Source organism: Triturus cristatus, chromosome 6 (genome assembly GCF_964204655.1).
Source record: "Triturus cristatus chromosome 6, aTriCri1.1, whole genome shotgun sequence".
NCBI classification, from domain to species: Eukaryota; Metazoa; Chordata; class Amphibia; order Caudata; family Salamandridae; genus Triturus; species Triturus cristatus.
The window spans coordinates 1,781,337,075-1,781,354,750 of NC_140589.1; the positions used below are offsets into that span (position 1 = coordinate 1,781,337,075).

Consider the following 17,676-nt stretch of genomic DNA (forward strand, 5'->3'; position numbering starts at 1 on the left):
ACCAGTATAAAACTACCACCGGAGGTCAACACATCATCGTCGAGCCCACCTTTATCGATGTTGATACAGCTGTTGATGGCAGGCATCTCATCAACAAAGACTCCTTCACCACCAAAATCACTATTGGGGACCAAATCACCATCGTCAAAGACTGCTGCTGTACCTATGGACACAGATATTACCCCAGAACATACTTCCCCCAGTAAAATTACACCTTTTCTGCCCATGCATCTTCTGGAGGATGGAGATTCCGAAGTTGAGGGCCCATTTGGGGGTGCGTATAGTCCATCGGATTTACATGGTAAGTTCTAAGACGATGATGAGGACGACGAACAAGACTACTATAATCAGACCTACTATGCCCAACCTGAGATGAGGCATCAGCAAGAAGTGGTCACAATGCCATCTGCCTTACTCGCAGATCTTCAATTTAAGTTGAAAGATTACTGCTGATGATTCCCATCTTCAGTGCCTATTGCCAAATCTCCGTCTCCTATGGGATCACCAGTTCAACACTCCAACCCTACAAGACTGTCATCCCCAAATACTCCACAATCCATTCCTCTCTAGGAAGCAATGTCTTCGGATGAAGAGCGGGAAGAGGGAGAACTACGCGACATGGGCGCGAAGTTGGATATTTACTCATTATGCTTCACCAGCACTCCCTCCAGTAGATTCTCCGCCATAAGACATAGGAGAGTTCCATAATCTTTTAGAACATGCAGCAAAAAGATTTGCTTTTCCAATGCCATCAAAACAGTCTAACTGTTTCCTTTATGACTTTAAAGAACAATTGACAGTGAGAGCGGCAAATTCTCTGGTGATCTTGGGGCCTTGTGATTGCCAGATGTGGTCAGACCTGGACCATACCTGGACCAACTGCCAGACAACGCTAAGGAGGAGGCAAAGAAATCTTGTATGAGGGAGAAAGAGCATCCAATGAAATTATAGATTCTGCTATGGACATCGCCATCAAAGGTTTCAGGCTGTTAGCTGGGGTGGCAGTTCTTAGAAGACAAGGATGGCTCAAAGCCACCTCATTCTGCCCGGAGGATCAGAATAAGATTTCAGACCTACCATATGATGGAGAAGATCTTTTTGGAAGTCTAGTGGAGGAAGCCCTTAAAGCAATCAAGGCGGACACGGATGCCACCAAGTCTTTGGGGACGCTGTGGTTCCAGAAAACTCCTTTTCGAGGTAAAGGTCAGCCTTCCTATAGAGAAGGGTATCAGCAATACCCATACCCTGCATATTCATCGAATAATCAGCCTTACCGTTTCCAATTTCAACAATGACAACCTCCTCAGACATCCTATGTCAGCGCAAATTGGGAAAAATCAGCTCAGGCAGGCAAGGATGTTGGCTGTCGACAGTGATATGGTACAGGCTCCGGCTCCCACTCCTCCACCACATTCTCCTGAATTTCTCCCATCAAAGACCTCTTACCATGCAGGCAAGATTTCCAACCACCCTCACCAATGGAAAACCATTACTAGAGACCGGTGAGTTCTACACCTTGTGCAATTTGAACATACACACGAGTTTATCCAAAAACCACCTTCAACCCCACCACAACCCTTCCACCAAAAGCATCTCAAACATCTTCAACAAGAGCTCAAAGTCTTGCTCCAAAATGGGGCGATTGAGAAGGTCCCAGTCTCCCACAGGGGCAAGGGTTTCTATTCCCTTTTCTTCTTAATCAGAAAGAAGCTAAGGCAGGGGCAACCAATTTTAGACCTCAGAATTCTCTGCGTCTACCTGAAAAAAACCAATAATTTTGGATGACCGCGTTGCAGCTCCTAAACCAGCGCGATTTCATGACCTCCTTAGACCTCCAAGATGCTTATTTCTACATACCCATTCACCCAAGGCACAAGAAATACCTGTGGTTTTTGGTTGACGGACCCCACTTCCTGTTCAAAGTGCTCCCCATTCGGTCTAAAATCTGCACCCAGAATTTTTACAAAGTGCCTTGATCTGGTCGCAGCATTTCTCAAACAACATCAACATTAAGGCTTCCCATATCTGGATGACTGGCTGATAAAGGCACCTTGCAAATCAGCAGCACAAGCGTTCACAAAGGCCTGCACAGTTCTCTTCTGGCGATTGGGTCTCACTCTCAATCTGCAAAAATCCAAGCAGAGCCCATCCGAAACAATTGTCTTTCTGGGAGCCAAGTTAGAAGTGTGCTTTGGCTTATCCTGAGGAGGAACGGCAACACCGGCTTCTCATGCTCACAAAATCCATCGGCAGAAAAAAAGTCTCTTTCGGTCCGACTCTACAAGTCTCTCTTGGGAATGATGTCATCATGCATACCACTGATTCCATTCTGTCGCCTCAAAATGAGACCCATGCTGGAGGAGGTGGGCAAGCAGTGGGCTCAACTCCTCGCATGATAAAAGCCTTGGAGTGGTAGGCAGACAAAAAACAGCTGTTAGCAGGGCTGTGTTTCCAATACATGACGGCACCCTTCGTGATTACCACAGATGCGTCCCTGTAGGGATGGGGAACTTATCTCCAAGAGTTTTAAGTGAGTGGCAAAAGGCATCGGTCTCAAAGTCAATCCCATATAAATTTATTGTAACTAAAAGCAGTACATTTGGTACTCCAAGCTTTTCTTCCTAGAATACAGCATTCGTCAGTGCTCATCTGAACAGACAATACTACAACGATGCTCTATATAATCAAACAGGGCGCCACAAGATCTCACCAATTTTTCAGGGGGGCACAGAAGATGTGGGAATGGGCTATAATTCCCGAAATCTGCCTCTGAGCAGAACATGTTCCGGGATGACAAAATACGATTACAGACACTCTCAGCATGCTCACGACATCGTGCCACGAGTGGGAACTGCACCAGCAAACCTTGCACAACATTTTCCTAAGCTGGGGCACACCAGAATTGGACATATTCGCAACTCCCCAGAACCACAAATGCCAGTACTATGCAATTTGGCATCCCCAACAGGGGTTATAGGGGAATGCCTTTTCAATTGCATGGTCTGACATCTTTTCTTATGCTTTTTCTCCCATTCCTCTTCTCCCAAAAGTCGTACGGAAGATGAAGATCAAACCATGCAAACTGATTCTCATTGCTCCAGCATGGCCATGTCAACACTGGAACACAGAGCTGCTTGTCCTATCCCAGGTTCCTCACTTCCGGCTTCCACTGTTTCCCAATCGTCTTATGATGATCCAGGGGCAAATCCTACACCCGGATCCCAAGCACCTCCACTTATCGGCATGGCTCCTGAGTTCAATGAGTTCCAGCACTTGAACATTTCCGGGGAATGTCGAGATATCTGAGCCAGAGCGGGCAGTAGCAACAAGTCATACCATCTCAAATGGAAACGTTTCTGCATCTGGTGCCATCGAGCAGGTATACATCTGCTGTCCTCCTCTACAGAAAAGATCTTGTCGTACCTTTTACAGCTAGCGAAATCAGGCTTAGCGCATAGCTCTATAAAGGTTAACTTAGCAGCTATTTCCCGTTATAGAAGATCACTTTCTTATCCACCTTTGTGGTCTTCTAAAGTAATAAGAGTTCCTCTAAGTACCGTTTCATGTTTTTCCTACTTTAAGGCCTCCGCCTCCAGCCTGGCAATTGAACACTGTTCTTTCGCAATTGATGAAACCTCCTTTGGAACGAATCCACAAAGCAGAGCTCAAGTTCCTGTTATGGAAGTTGGCGTTACTTCTTGCCCAGACCTCAGCTAGATGGGTCAGTGAAATTCAGGCTATTTTTGTAGAGGAACCTTTTTTGTAATTCAAAACTGACGGAATTTTTCTCCCCACTAATCTAAAATTCATACCCAAGGTTCCTACTGATTTCCACCTCAATGATCATGTAGTTCTAAAGACTTTTTCCCGAATGAATCGACAACTACTGAAAGGGCTTTTCACTCATTAAATGTCATGTGTTGCCTTAAATTTTATCTGCAAAATACACAAGCTTTTCGCAAGACTTCTCAACTATTTATCGCATACAGCACTCCAGGGAAAGGTTTCCCGCTCTCCAAGCAGAGTATCTTCAGATGGATCTCAAGTGCAGTACAATATTGCCATCACAAAGCAGGCAGACCACTGTCTTCTAGAGTTCGAGCCCACTCCATGAGGGCTGTGTCTACAGCTTTATTTGCAGGAGTAACAATTAATATCTCCCCCAGCACTCTCTAGTGTCAACATGTAATCATAATATTGTACAGTACATAAGTTACAAATATCAACATTTCTTGTTTTTCTTTGTATTGTTTGGTTTATTCTTGTAGTTCTTTTATAGTTCCTTTTCTAGCCAACATGTGTTTCGTCGCCAATGGTAAATAACTGCGACTTCATCAAAGCTGTTGCTTCGGGTACGTTAGATAGTATCTTTAAGCCGGTTATAATTCCGTTCCAGTCTCCAAAGTATTTCAGTTGGTGCGATTAATTTTTCGTGTTCTGACAACATACATAGTGTTGTTTTAGTTCTTTATTTATCCCATTCTTTAAAATCTGAATAATGTTCGTGGAGCAGCAAGTGGTCCAAGCGAGTATGCTTCTGACATTATTTGCGGGAGTGCCATATCCAGAAATTTGCGGTGCAGCAACGTGAAAGAATAGACTGCTGGACACTACTGCTTGCGTTCAGCAATTCTAAACGACACGGTGGTTGGCCAAGCAGAACTCCTGTATCGTTTTCACTAAGGTGAGCCACCCCTGTCTATCCCTCTACCTCTATTGCTATATCACATTTCTACGGTGTAAACCATTTACTCTGCTTAACACTTAAAGGAAGATATTCCTTAATTGTTACTCATATATTTTGGTTGTCATATTTCTTAGCGATTATTTGCAGGTTTTAGTGAGCATTTTCCTGTTAAACTGTTCACGGCAATGGTAAATGTGATACTCAACTACTTTCTATTCTGATTCATGCAGGTGAATCTATGAAAGTTCCAATACTGGAGTAAGAAAGAAGTTACTTACTTGTAACTGTAGTTCAGCCAACATTGGAAGCTTTAATCGATTCACATGTAACCCACCCTCCTCCCTGGGGGGAACTCACCTTCATCTATCTCATCATATTAACTTTAGCACTAGTGCTCGAAAATCTGAGGTATTGAGCTTCTCTCAGGAGTGTTCTAGAGGTTGATTCATGCTGATTGGTTAATGCAAGACTATGGTCTCTTGTTTAATAATGACTATGATAGGTTAATAAACTAAAAGACCTAGGCCTATTCTAGTCTATGCCTATCAGTGTACTACTACTGTTTTAAAGTACCGGGGTCTCCAATCATGACGACAGGGAATGATTCAAGCATGTGAATCTATGAAAGCTGCATATATTGGATAACTACAGTTACATGTAAGTAACATTTTTCTTTTTTTACGATTATGAACTTGGTGTCTCGTATTACACTATATATATAAATAAAAGTCTATATATAGATATATAGACTTTTATTTAACTGTGTTGTACAGATTTCTTTTTAGAAATTCACATGGAGAGCCATTTAAATAGTTGACACAAGTTTTGCAGTGTCAAGTTCACTTCATCAGAGATATGAATAGGATTCATTGACATTAAGTATACATGTATCCAGAAGGGTATTTTTTGTCTTAAAAATAAAATTTCATAATTCTTATATGTATCTTTTCAATGACGTCATATTTATATTTTTTGAAACACTGTTGATTAAGAATAATGTGTACGTGATCACTTCTCAGTACAGTTCTTGATGTTGCGATATTTACCCCCATCTAGAATGAATAACATGCACATGGAATGTCATTCATTAAATCAAATCTAACTGTTTACCACATCATGCACCCCCCCCCCCCCATTAGCATGTGCTTTCTTCCCGAGTTATAGTTTTTTTCTAGGATTTGGATGCATTGGTCATCTCTTTCCTGGTGATGTTTGCCATGTATATAAATTTAGTGAAATAAATGTAACTCACTTAATCTTGGGGAACGCGGCATCTAGATTCTCTATTTTCACAATTCATGTATTGTACTACTTGTAACCAGAGCCTTAACAAATTGTCTGATCTTTATTCAAATCGTGCTTAAGTTGTTCCATTTCCATTGTGTCCCAAGCTTGCCAGTCCAAAATTTGCACTGTAGGAGGGGATTTTTGTTTTCACCATGATGCTTGCTGTTATCTGTAATTCGAAAATCGGCGCCTAAGCACCACATGTGTGGATACCTGCTCAATACCACTAAGAGTGTTTTCACCTTCTGTGGGCATTGGATATACCATTGTCTCTTTTAATGGCTGCTAGGAATTCCTTGGAATAAGCTGTTAATAGAATGCAAAACTGCCATATGTGAACTGGGTATCCTGTTTGCTCGCACTTTTCCTCTAGTGCTTATCTTGTGTTTCTTGAATCATCCTATATAATTTGTCTCAGGTTTCATACCAGTCTGTCATTATTTTATTAAAGATTCCCAGTAATGGACCACTTTGGCTCATAACACTATGTCTCACTATAACATTTCCTAAAATTCTTTCAGTATGTCCCCACCTGCAGCCTCCTCCCACTTAGACAACTATTTCCACTTGGGTGTATTCGCAGTAGGGAAAATAGTTTGTAGAAGGTTGATAGAATCCCTTTAAAGCAGTAGTCCTTAACTCAAGGTCCGTTGACCCCGAGGATCAGCAATGCGACATTTTGGAAAATTAAATATTAGATGGCTAATAAATTATAAAAAGACAAACAAGCAAAATTTAAGATAAACATTTTAAAATGCTCTGTAAATGTGATTTGAAATTGGAGGCTAAATATTAAGTTGGTATTCTTATCTTGATTTTTGAGAGCAGCTCAGTGTTTCTCCGTTGTTGCTTCCTGCTGTTCGATTTCTGTTTCTGTCACGTTTAGCCTGACCCATTCAGTTTATTTCCTTTGCCTGGGCTTTGTTTGGGCTGTGTAGTCTTTTGCACTGTGAATCGCACAATAGATTTCCAAGCCCTTGCTCACTTCCAGCACATGATTATTTCTGCTCAAGTGAAACTGTGACATGCAAGGGAGCAAAGCAAAATCTGATACCCTTCTCATTGACTGCCCTGATCAGTAGTTTAAGTGATTTTCTTTTTGCGAGCGAGAATTCCTCGATCAAAATAATCTTGTTGCCGTTAAACACGATAGATGCTTAGCATCTAAACTCTGTCAGCAGCAGTTCTTTATGAAGAAAATAGGACATCTTAACAAGAATGTGACATGGCCAGGTTACCTGACAAGCAAGTGCACGCTGACCATTCCAGCATCCTCTCCTCTTTAAGATGCATAATTTGAGCAAAAATGTTCCCCATTATTTTCCAATGTTTTTTGCATTAGCGTTGTATTTTACTTTATGAATCCTAAGGTTGTGTCATTCTGTGGGGTTCTCAAGACCATCACATTTTCATGCAGAGCATGGATTATGCATTCACCTTCAGTATCTCTTCTGATTTGCTTTTGGGACTTCCAGTTCCTGGATTATGTGTTCTATTTGGTACACATTTGGGAATAATATTTTTTTCATGAAAGTGTATTAGCAAAAACTGGTACACAAGAATTAACATTATTTCAAGTCAACCCAGCGAATGAAGCTTTTAATGAAAGTGTCATTAAATATGACACAGGATCTATAGTTGACAGAAGGAAAAGAACACACAAACTGCATGACGTATTCCAGCATTTACTGTAATTCTCAATTTGTCTCAAAACTAAATTTGAGTAATCTTAGTGTATGTATTTACGGGCTGCTTTAATTGAAGGCCAATTGTATCCATATAGGTACTGAACATAAACTCATAGCTCTTTAACTGACCATGCGCAATTAGAAAATATGATTGAGGACACTATGGATGCATTAATGATCAAAGAAATTTCTTTGTTTACCTCACAGTTTTGCAGTTTTTAAAGCATTTTACTGGTTAATATGTGCTTCAATTAATGATGAAATTTGGTCTGCTTGATATTGCGAAGTCTAAATGAATATTCCAAAAGTAAAATAATTTACTTGTTATAAAACAATATTTCATTGGATATTTTCTTGAAAAGTAAAGAAGCAACGTGAAAACCTTGGGAGTAAGACTTACTGCACATTTTGAATAGAGCTTTTTTTTGTACACTGAGTTTTCTAAGCTAAACGCTTTAGAAAACTAACGTGTATAATTGATAATAGTCAAAATGCCACTATTTTGTTTTAACTACTGGATAAAACCCTCCTTAAATAAAAGGGAATCGTGTGTTAAGTTACACACAATTGCCACTACTCTTTGCCAATTCATGATATGGAAGATTCAAGTTTTTGGAGTAGTGAGAATACATTTTTGGTAGACTCAAAAACAATCCTAATTAAGTCTATATTTTACTGTTTGGCTGTTCTGTTGAATCTATGAATCAGAGTGATTCGAAAAGTGAAATTAATAGGTTGAAAGAATACATGAAAATGCTCTCCCGGATTGTTCATTATCAATGAATCTTATACTTGTACAAGTCGTTTAACTCAATATGGTTTTCGCTGTGGGACAAATTGAATATTTCAATACATGTTTGAATAAGTTATGCGATTTTTGCCGTTTTTTTGTGTAGTTTTCCATGCGTCAATGTTAGTTTTTGTCATTTTTAGTATTTTACATTCATTGAAAGCTTCAATTGGTTGAGTTCTCAGAATGAATGTTATTTCTGTTGCATCGATTTTCTTTTTCCCCTGTTCTCACTCTGATCAAAACTTGTATTTAAGTATCAAACTTTTAATTCAGTATAAAGTTCTATTTTTATTGAATATTATTTGTGAGATGGAAAGTTCCTTTTTGGATGCTTGTATACTTATCTATGAATTAATAATATTCATAGCCTTTCTCAATACGCACCAGAAAGAAAATTAAACCCGTCTTAACAATTGATGATCCAAAAGTTGCTGTTCATGTATTCGCCTTCTCATGACTAGATCACAACATCATCTTTCTACCTGGAGCTCTCTCCTCTAACCCAACCTGATTAAAGCCTGTCTAATTTCCACTGTAAGACACTAAGATCTTATCTCCTCAGAACTTTAAGAAGTACATTGGCTTCCAGTTGAAGCTAGAATAGAATTTAAATTGTGCTGCCCATTGTATAAGCCGTTGCCTCTCGGCACCCCACCTTACATGGCAAGCGTTTAGACAGGACTGAGGACTCAGACGCACTCTTCAGCTGCAAACCCTTAAAATTTAAATATCTTTATCTCTATAATGGTCTTTCACTGGTGTGGTCCCTAGTCTTTTGAACTCTCTTACGTCCACTAAAAAGGCACAATCCCACCTCCTCTCCTGCAGGACATGGTTTAAAACACTTATTCTGATTTCAAGCAAATGTTTTTGTGCTCTCCTTTTAAACATCTGCCTATTCAGTCCTGTCTATTCACTGCTGTTAGTGCAAATCTGTTCTGTAATATCCTTATCTGTTGAATCACTCAACATATTAGATTGTATCTCTCATGTTCTATGCAAAGCACACAGATACATGTTTGGCACAGCTCCACAAAAAATAACTAAAATAAAAGTTGTGTTGCTTATGAAAGCACGATTCCTTGAAACTCGAATACTCCAGAGAATTCGTAAGCTGTTATCACCTGGATTTACAGACTGTAATGATGATTAAAATAAAATACGGTTTATAAAGTGCACGGTCACGTGGGGTTTCTTGGCCATCCATAACAATTATTTATTATTACCCCATGTAATTGTACTCATTCTATTAACATTGGGAGGATGGAATGCTTTGCAGTGTACTTAATAGCCGTTTCTACTTGCATTCATATCTATGTTGTGATGTTGCAGCATTGCTATCCACACAGCTTTGTATGACACGTTCAACCATAGTGTACAACCCAATTCTGTTGTTAGATTGTACACTGCAAACAAATCAAGTATGTTAAAAGAAACAGAGTGTTCCTAGTTCCCCATAACTACAAAGACTTACTCTTTTTTCTTTCTTTTTTTTAAATTCTTCTCAATGTCTTTTTTCCTTATCTCTCCCTTCACTCTTTCATCTCTGAACATCCCATCCTTGTGTACTTGAATACTGTTATCTTACCTCAGAGGTGAGGAGTGTCTCGAATATGGCTTTGTCACTAGTGTCTGCATTAAGGCGTTACAAGCGACTTGTAACATTGGAAATCATTAAATGTTCGGTGGCTGACCTGCCAAGACTGTGGCGGGCATGGCCACGCCACGCCACGCTACACTACAGTTTCTCTGTTCAGTCTTCTCAGCATTGAAAATGAGCGTTGGTTGCCCCTCTCTAAATATAATGTGGACACTGTCACTTTGCGGCCCTGCAGCGGACAGGCAACAGGTCAAGGGTTTCTGACGGCGAAGCCACCGCAAACTCCTCTATTGGATACCCAGTTATAAATGAGATAGGGGAACTGCAAATTGGGTGGGTTAGGAGCTCTGTCAGTTTATGCCAGAGCACCTACTGTTCCAAACTCTACATTCGTCTTATTCTAGACCCCTTCTGACATCATAACATGTGATGGGAACAAATATTTGACAAGACTTCATAGGGAGATTACATACTCTCCTATGGCAAACATAAATATTTCTGTGATGGTAGCACCATTCTTGAAACATGTATACAGTTGTAAGTGAAACTCACATGTCTTATTAGGGATGTTTAAATGTTTATTCCAAGTAGTACTAAACAGTCCGGTAAAGTCCAATACAAAGCTTGCCCTTAGGAGCCTTGAAAAGGTGTCTTGTACACAGCTGTGGATGTCCGAAAAAGCTGGAAGAATACTCTTACACCCAGGCACTACAAAGGACAGCTGGCTGGGGCCAGGAGAGGCAGCTTGGGGCCACACTGAACTCTGCCTCAACAATGGACCCCTTTAGAGGTGGGAGGGGGCAGAGTAAAGGCGAAGAAAGCTGTTCTAGACATCGAAAGCCCTCTGCAGTCTTGGAATTCTGGGAAAACAGGAGCGCATCCAACCAACCCTCTTGAGTCTGCTAACAAGATAACAAGAGAGGAGAATGTGCAACTAGTATACAAATTAATAAGAATGGGAATCTTGGTGTGTGAGACTTCATCGGCTTATATATATTAAAGTGGATAAAAACTGTATAAAAGAGTATTTTAGAAGTTTGATCGCATGTAAAAGCCATTTTATGACTGTTTTGCACGTTATCATAAATGGCCGAACCTTCAGCAAAAATGTATCAATAGAGTTCTGCCTTCATTCACTTGACTATATGTGTGCTTAGTATGCTAAAGTATCTCCTTGCTTTTAGAATAACCAGTGCACTTAGATTAATAGCAGCCCACAGAGCACTTAAAGGTGGAACACTCCGGCATCTCATTCTGTTTTAAAAGGCTTTTGACCTTCACTAAATGTGTAGCACCCATTAGAACATCCATTCAGGAAAAATAAGAAAAAATTAGTTATTTGATTCTCCATGCTAAAAAGGATTTGAAAATAAAGTGTAGATTAAATAAACCATGAAAATACATTGTCTGGCAACAGCATTCAGCTTGTGCTTTTACTGTGGCATAGTTTGGCTTTTAATTAGTGGTCTTGCCAGTTTATGTGTGAAGACCCAATTGAGTAAGGTTGTCTGAGTTTGTCATCTTGTACATTATAACCGGCTGGAATGACTCCTTGATAGATAATTTCATCTAAAAACTTGATTAGTATCTTTCTGAAAATGTGCAGAATTTCACAATTAAAGTTTCACCTTCTCTTTTCAGTTACTAAAATATTTAAATTCGGCAATGTGCTCTTATGAGAGGCTACCGTTTAATAGGAGACCTCTTTTTCATGGAGCAGTCTGAAGAGCTCAAATGAGAGCAACTTCTCTGCAGCTGGAGTCTACATATGCAAAGATTCCAGGAGATACCATTGCCTCAAACGCGACTAAACCAACTTGAAGGTTAGAGGGTAGAAACTACAAACGCATTCTTCTATTTCTAATGCAATTTCCTCATGGCATTCAACCTGATGGTACTCTCTGTCCTTCTGGTGGTTGTGGGAGATACAGCATAAGGGATCCCTTTTGTCCTCTCTCTCTCTCCCTCCCCCATTGTCTCTGCTGTCCCCAGTACCTATTATTTCTGGTACGAGAACCAATATTCTTAATTTGATTTTAATCCACTTTTAAGAAACGGGCAAGTCCTGCATGAAGATAGTAATGCTCAGACAAGCATTAAGAAATGTTTCATCAAAGTTACTGGAATGAATTAGAGGTCTAAATATGATCTTGCAGTGATTAGGTGGGGTTCGGGAGCAGAGGAATACATACATTACCTGAAAAGACTCTCTTTTGATGCTACTGAATGAGGACCCAGGAGGCAGACTGACTGGACTGGCAAGAACTAGCTTGATCAGCCAGATACAGATTCAGTTTGAGCATCTTGCCATTAGGAATTTAGAAAAAGTACACCTTCCGGAGTCAGGATCTGCAATCGCTCCATAGTCCGAACTGCTCACTCTCTTGTGTGCATCCTAAGCCAGCATGCTTCATCCACACCAGTGCCCTATGAACATAAGATGCCCATGGGCATGCATTGCTGCATCTTCACTAGTGTGGTTCGTACAGGCCATTACCACATCAATTCTTCAAATACGGGTTTCACACAGACAACAGCATCAAATTGTCTTTTCCCTGTATTACTGAGTTCTTGAGGCACCAATTGGATAATGGTGGAGCTGCTGCACTGATTTTTTTATATCACAGTGCAGAATTTGACACCGTATATCACATCATTCTCCTGCAAAGAGTAGAGGGAATGGGAATAAAGGATATTGCCCTTTCGTGGCTGAAATCCTTCCTGCATGACCATACTTTTCAGGTCCACACTAACCAACACAGGTCAAAAGCTCATCCTCTGGCTTTAGGTGTGCCCCAGGGATCCACCTTAAGCCCAATGCTCTTCAATTTAGATTATATATAGAAAGTGGAAAATTATGGCCTCACACACTATGCGTATGCAGATTATACGCAGATAAATATTTTTGTCAGCCAAGGACAATCAGAATGTGAAGGTCCTTAATTCATGCCTCATCCAAGTTTCATCATGGATGTGTGCCAACTCCATAAAAACTAAATGGCGATAAGACCGAGGGTCTAGTAGTGGGTAATCCCCCTACCCATTGGGGTTCCCACCTGCGACCATGGTCAGTCCCCCTTGCCCAGTTTCGGTAATAAAGATTCGGGAGTTTTGCTTGATGATCAATTGACTATGAGCCATCAGATCAACACGGTGGCGGCTACCTGCTTTGGCATCCTGAAATACAATGGCTGCGGAAGATTATTTACTGTCTCCCTACCCCTGCTTAGAGAACTGTGGGCCAGGCCCTTAACATTTTCAGGCTTGACTTTGGGAACGGTTTATATCTGGGGTTTGCAAAAACACTATGTAAAGGCCTCCAGATTGTTCAAAATGCTGCTACACGTCTTTTACTGCATCCTCCTAAATTCACTTCCACAGCCAGTATGTTATGGGCCTTACATTGGTTACCTGTTGAGCGCCATGTGCAGTTCAAGACACGGTGCTATATGCAGAAGTGCCTATCAATCATCTGACCTGCCTATATGAGATCTTTTGTGTCGCTGTAATCCCGGCATGCTCATTGCATTCTAGTCATCTCAGGCTGGCTGCAATTCCTGGAATCAGGAAATCCTGCCAAGGAGGATGGGCATTCTTCTTTCTCAGACCTAGACTTTGGAATGATTTGCCTCCAACTCAGAGAAAATGTTATTCACGCTCTCTGTTTCTTAAATCTCTAATAACTTGGTTGTTTCAACCCCCGGAATTTAACTAATTGACACCCCCCTTAGACGGCACTCCAGTCTGCTACACTTTCCGTATTGGAGCGTAGCACTGTGAAACCTTTTTTAGGCTGTTCAAAATACGTAAAATTAAGGACTGACTGTCACCATATGCCCGGCCCTCTTGAACGCACCATTTCTAAATGTAACAATCAACTGTGTATTTCCTTTTTGTCTCAATTCTCATTAACTGCATCATTACTTGAAGCAACTGAAGACAGTGCCTCGCCTGTGAGCCCTATCTTCTCTGAACTGTATCATTTTTCAAGTAATGTTTGAGCGTATGCAGTCTTTTTGCAGCCTATGTGCATGACCCCCACATACCGCATTTACCTTCTTCTCCGCCTGCGGACGACCCACATGATAGAAAGACTTCTGTACCCACCTCATGACTGCTTGTCTCTCTATGTGGCCAAGTCTGGAGCTTCCACAACTCATATCCCTAAGTACTGTAGTACTCCGTGCTATGAGTGGAGGCATTGCGGTCTCTGTTTGATGCCCCTTGATATCCCTTATGGAACCAACGACAAGAAGGAACATCAGAGATCAAATTGTGATAACACTTGCAAACCACCACTGTGCTTGTCTAGCCTTTGTGTATTATCCATGTGTATGTAAACATTCATAATTGTGTAAGTCTAGACCCAAGGTTAGTTACACACAGTAACTAGGATACAAAGACAGATTATTCTGTTAATGCCATGAATTTGATTAAATTTACTATGTGTATATTATTATTATTATTAATAATAATAGCAATAATAATTGAAGTGTTTTACCTTTTTCTAAAAGAATAATACTGCTTGTACTGTCTAATGTGACTGGTGTATGTGCATCCTGACTTTCTACCCTACCCATCACACTTTACCCTATATGTTCTCTGAAAATCAAACCCTAAAAAGCCTAAAAATGAGGTCCTTGGAACCCAGCAGGCTCACAGTAGTATCTGATTTCTGCATTTCCAGGGCATCAGAAATATATCTTTCAGGGATTGCCTATTATTACCTGAGTAGGGCAGGCCCTATAGAATAGGCATGGCACCCCCTAATCCCGGCCTTAGAGGTATTGTGCAAAATCTTGTAAGGTTCATTGTTGTGTATTAAAGATGGGAGAATGGCTTGAGACAATAGATAGGGCGAGTAGTGTCGCACTTAACAATCAAAAGGGTCCTGTATATTTTGTCTTGAGGTTTTTAAGAGTACCCATTTAAATGGTGAATGCGGTGAGAGAACGTTTTGGGGTTTTCGCAGGAAATGTTCTCAGGATCCATATGGTCATCTTGCTCTGTTGCTTTTTTGTAATAACTGTGATCATTAATAAGGGTATACTGAGTATCCTACTGTATGAGATTAGCGCCTGTCAAATCCTAATATCCCCCCGCCTCCCATTTACATATCTATATTCATTTCCATACATGATAGGTACTTGAACCATATCTGATAAATTAAAAAAGTGCACTGCAGGCTGAAAACCGTTAAGAAAACGAAATTAATTGGGGTTTCTCTGCCTAATGAGTTCTGATGTTTCTTGCTGTGTCTACTGCAGGGTGAACAGGACGCGACTGATTCAGATAATGCTACTGAAATCTCTTCTTCAGGTAGGCAAATTAAGGACAAGTTAGAAATGTTGTGATCCTCGGATATTTAGCAGAGGTGAATCCAGTAGAAAATCCAAGACTGTCACTTAACATGGTTTTTCCTACAAAATGCCGAAGGACAATATATGGACTCTGCCAGCTCAGACTTGCTGTACTCCGTTTTATTTAAAAAAAAAATGTTATATAGAGAAACCAAGATATTTACTGCATATGTCTGACTGGGTATCATTGACTTATCAACATATCAAGGATGGGAACACAAATTTATATGTTCTCTTGTGTTGATGGGAAGGGAGAGGTTGAACTGCTGTTCGTAACCTCAATATCTATCCCCATTTACCTTACAACCCACATGTTTTCCCCTTTTTGACTCCCCTTTGCCGTAGTTTGGCAACACTCGTGCAGTATTCCAATACTTTTCAGGGTTAAGGCTTACATTTTAAACATTAACATCCTGAACATCAGATGGTTAATGTTTGTACTCCACAGGGTTTTGGGCTTGTTATTTATTTTGTTATGTAGTATCACTAATTTGTATTAATTTAAATACATTTTTTTTAAAAATCAGACCATGTTTTTACTGAGCTAAACACTGAAGACCTTTCAGAGGTTATTGCCATGCCTCTTATTTTATTTGAAGCTCCAGAGTTTCCAGTTCTAGTGTGTCTATCGTCATGAAGCCATTTGAACAGAATATCTGGAGGCCTTTCCCTTGACCGAGGAGACCTATGCATTGCTTCCTTATTTGAGCACCTTCCTTTTATTGTTTTCGGTAGGAATGAGTTCCTCCAGATAGCCAGCATTGCTACTATGTATTATATTGTAAACAGCAAGAAAAGAGATCTTGGTTTGCCTGACAGAGGTAGAACTTTCTTGGTATTAGAATCAACTTTTTAGGATGTCACCATCCAGGAAATTACAGTGCTGAGATTTTACCAGCACATTCGAACCTTCCGACAAACTGAAGCTCACCCAGGAAGTGTTAAACTCCATCATGAATGCATGGGATATAACTGTTGTTGACCTGCTCACAACAAGAATCAACGAAACATGCCAGAATTATATCTCGTGGATTCAAACGAGAGCTCTCATGAGAACACAATTTCGGTCATTTTGTGGAGATTTGATGATCCTCGTCCCAAACTTCCAAAGACATTCTATATTGTTGTTGTGCTCCTTCTTGCTGCGATTAGCACAATTCTCATTATTGGAACCAATTCACCACTCTCAAACAGCTCAAAAGAAGCTCTTTATTGCAGCCCACACTAGCTGAACCTTGCAGGGCTGTATGGAGATCCTAAGAGGATTAATTAGTTCTGCAATGTTAACCTCTAGGAGGAAGAACAAGTTCTGCATTTAGGTATAGTACAGTGACTTACAGGACTAATCTCCAGGAGTTAAGGTGAGTGGTGGGCAAGGTCTTAGACAACACCAGCAGTTCACCACCGGCGGCGTGAGGCCGGACGGGTGCAAAATGTTGTCGGCAGCCAAATGTTATTCTAGGGAGATCGGTCTCTGCCAAAAGAGGCTGCAAGCTCTGGCTAAGAGGCCAGTTGGGCTGAACCAACAGTCGGGGCTCAGGCCTCACGATGCTCGGGGAAATAGGGACATCTTCAGTCCTCTTCCTCACTGCCCTGCGGCGACGGGTGCTGAGGTGGATATAGGCATTGGGTTTTCCTTACAAAAGCAGTCACGGTTGAGGGGGCCTGCACAAAGGGGCTGCAGGTGTCGTCGGTGAGCCCACGAGGGAGAAATTCACGATGGACTCAGGCTCTGGAAGAATTGGGTACCTTGTTGACACTAGTGGCCCACTTTGACATGGGCTGGGTGGCTCAGGTGCAGTGGAGCTTGGCGGAGTCATGTTTTAGCAGTTCCAGAGCCCTTTCTTTGGAGTTTCTTCAGGATGCAGGGAACAGTTCCACTGACCCATTGGAGGTCTTAGGTCTTTATCAAAGGAATTCAGTCCTCCCAAGTTTCTGGAGTCAAGACTAGTCAACTTTGGCGCAGTTTTCGACGAGGGATGCAGTCAGGCCGGTGGGGCTAATACCAGGTCAGTTGCTTCTTCTCTACTCTCTGCTTTTGTGGCTCTTCCATCTCCTCTCTCTTCTTAGGTAATCAGGATCTGTTTATCTGGTGCCAGCAACTCCCCTAAATACTGAATTTAGGGCTGTTAGGGGAGTGTAGGGTAGTAGCCAATGGGCTACTGACCATTGGGGGTCACAACGCCCCTTATATGACCACTTCCTGCGGGAAGTAGGCATAAGCCTGTCCCAGGATTTCTAAATAAGCCATCACAAAGATT

At 41.0% G+C, this 17,676-nt stretch overlaps 1 protein-coding gene across 5 annotated transcripts in view; it reads left to right on the forward strand.

Annotated features, from left to right (window-relative positions):
- Positions 1 to 17,676, forward strand: part of EFR3B (EFR3 homolog B) — a 1,026,989-nt gene that overhangs the window by 774,374 nt on the left and 234,939 nt on the right. For all 5 annotated transcript variants that reach the window (XR_014963209.1, XM_085613091.1, XM_085613090.1 and 2 more), the window contains one exon: positions 15,323 to 15,374. Coding sequence is in view for 4 of the 5 variants with exons in the window: in XM_085613091.1 (XP_085469217.1) it covers positions 15,323 to 15,374 (52 nt within the window). In the remaining variant the exon portion in view is untranslated. The remainder of the gene's footprint in view (positions 1 to 15,322; positions 15,375 to 17,676) is intronic.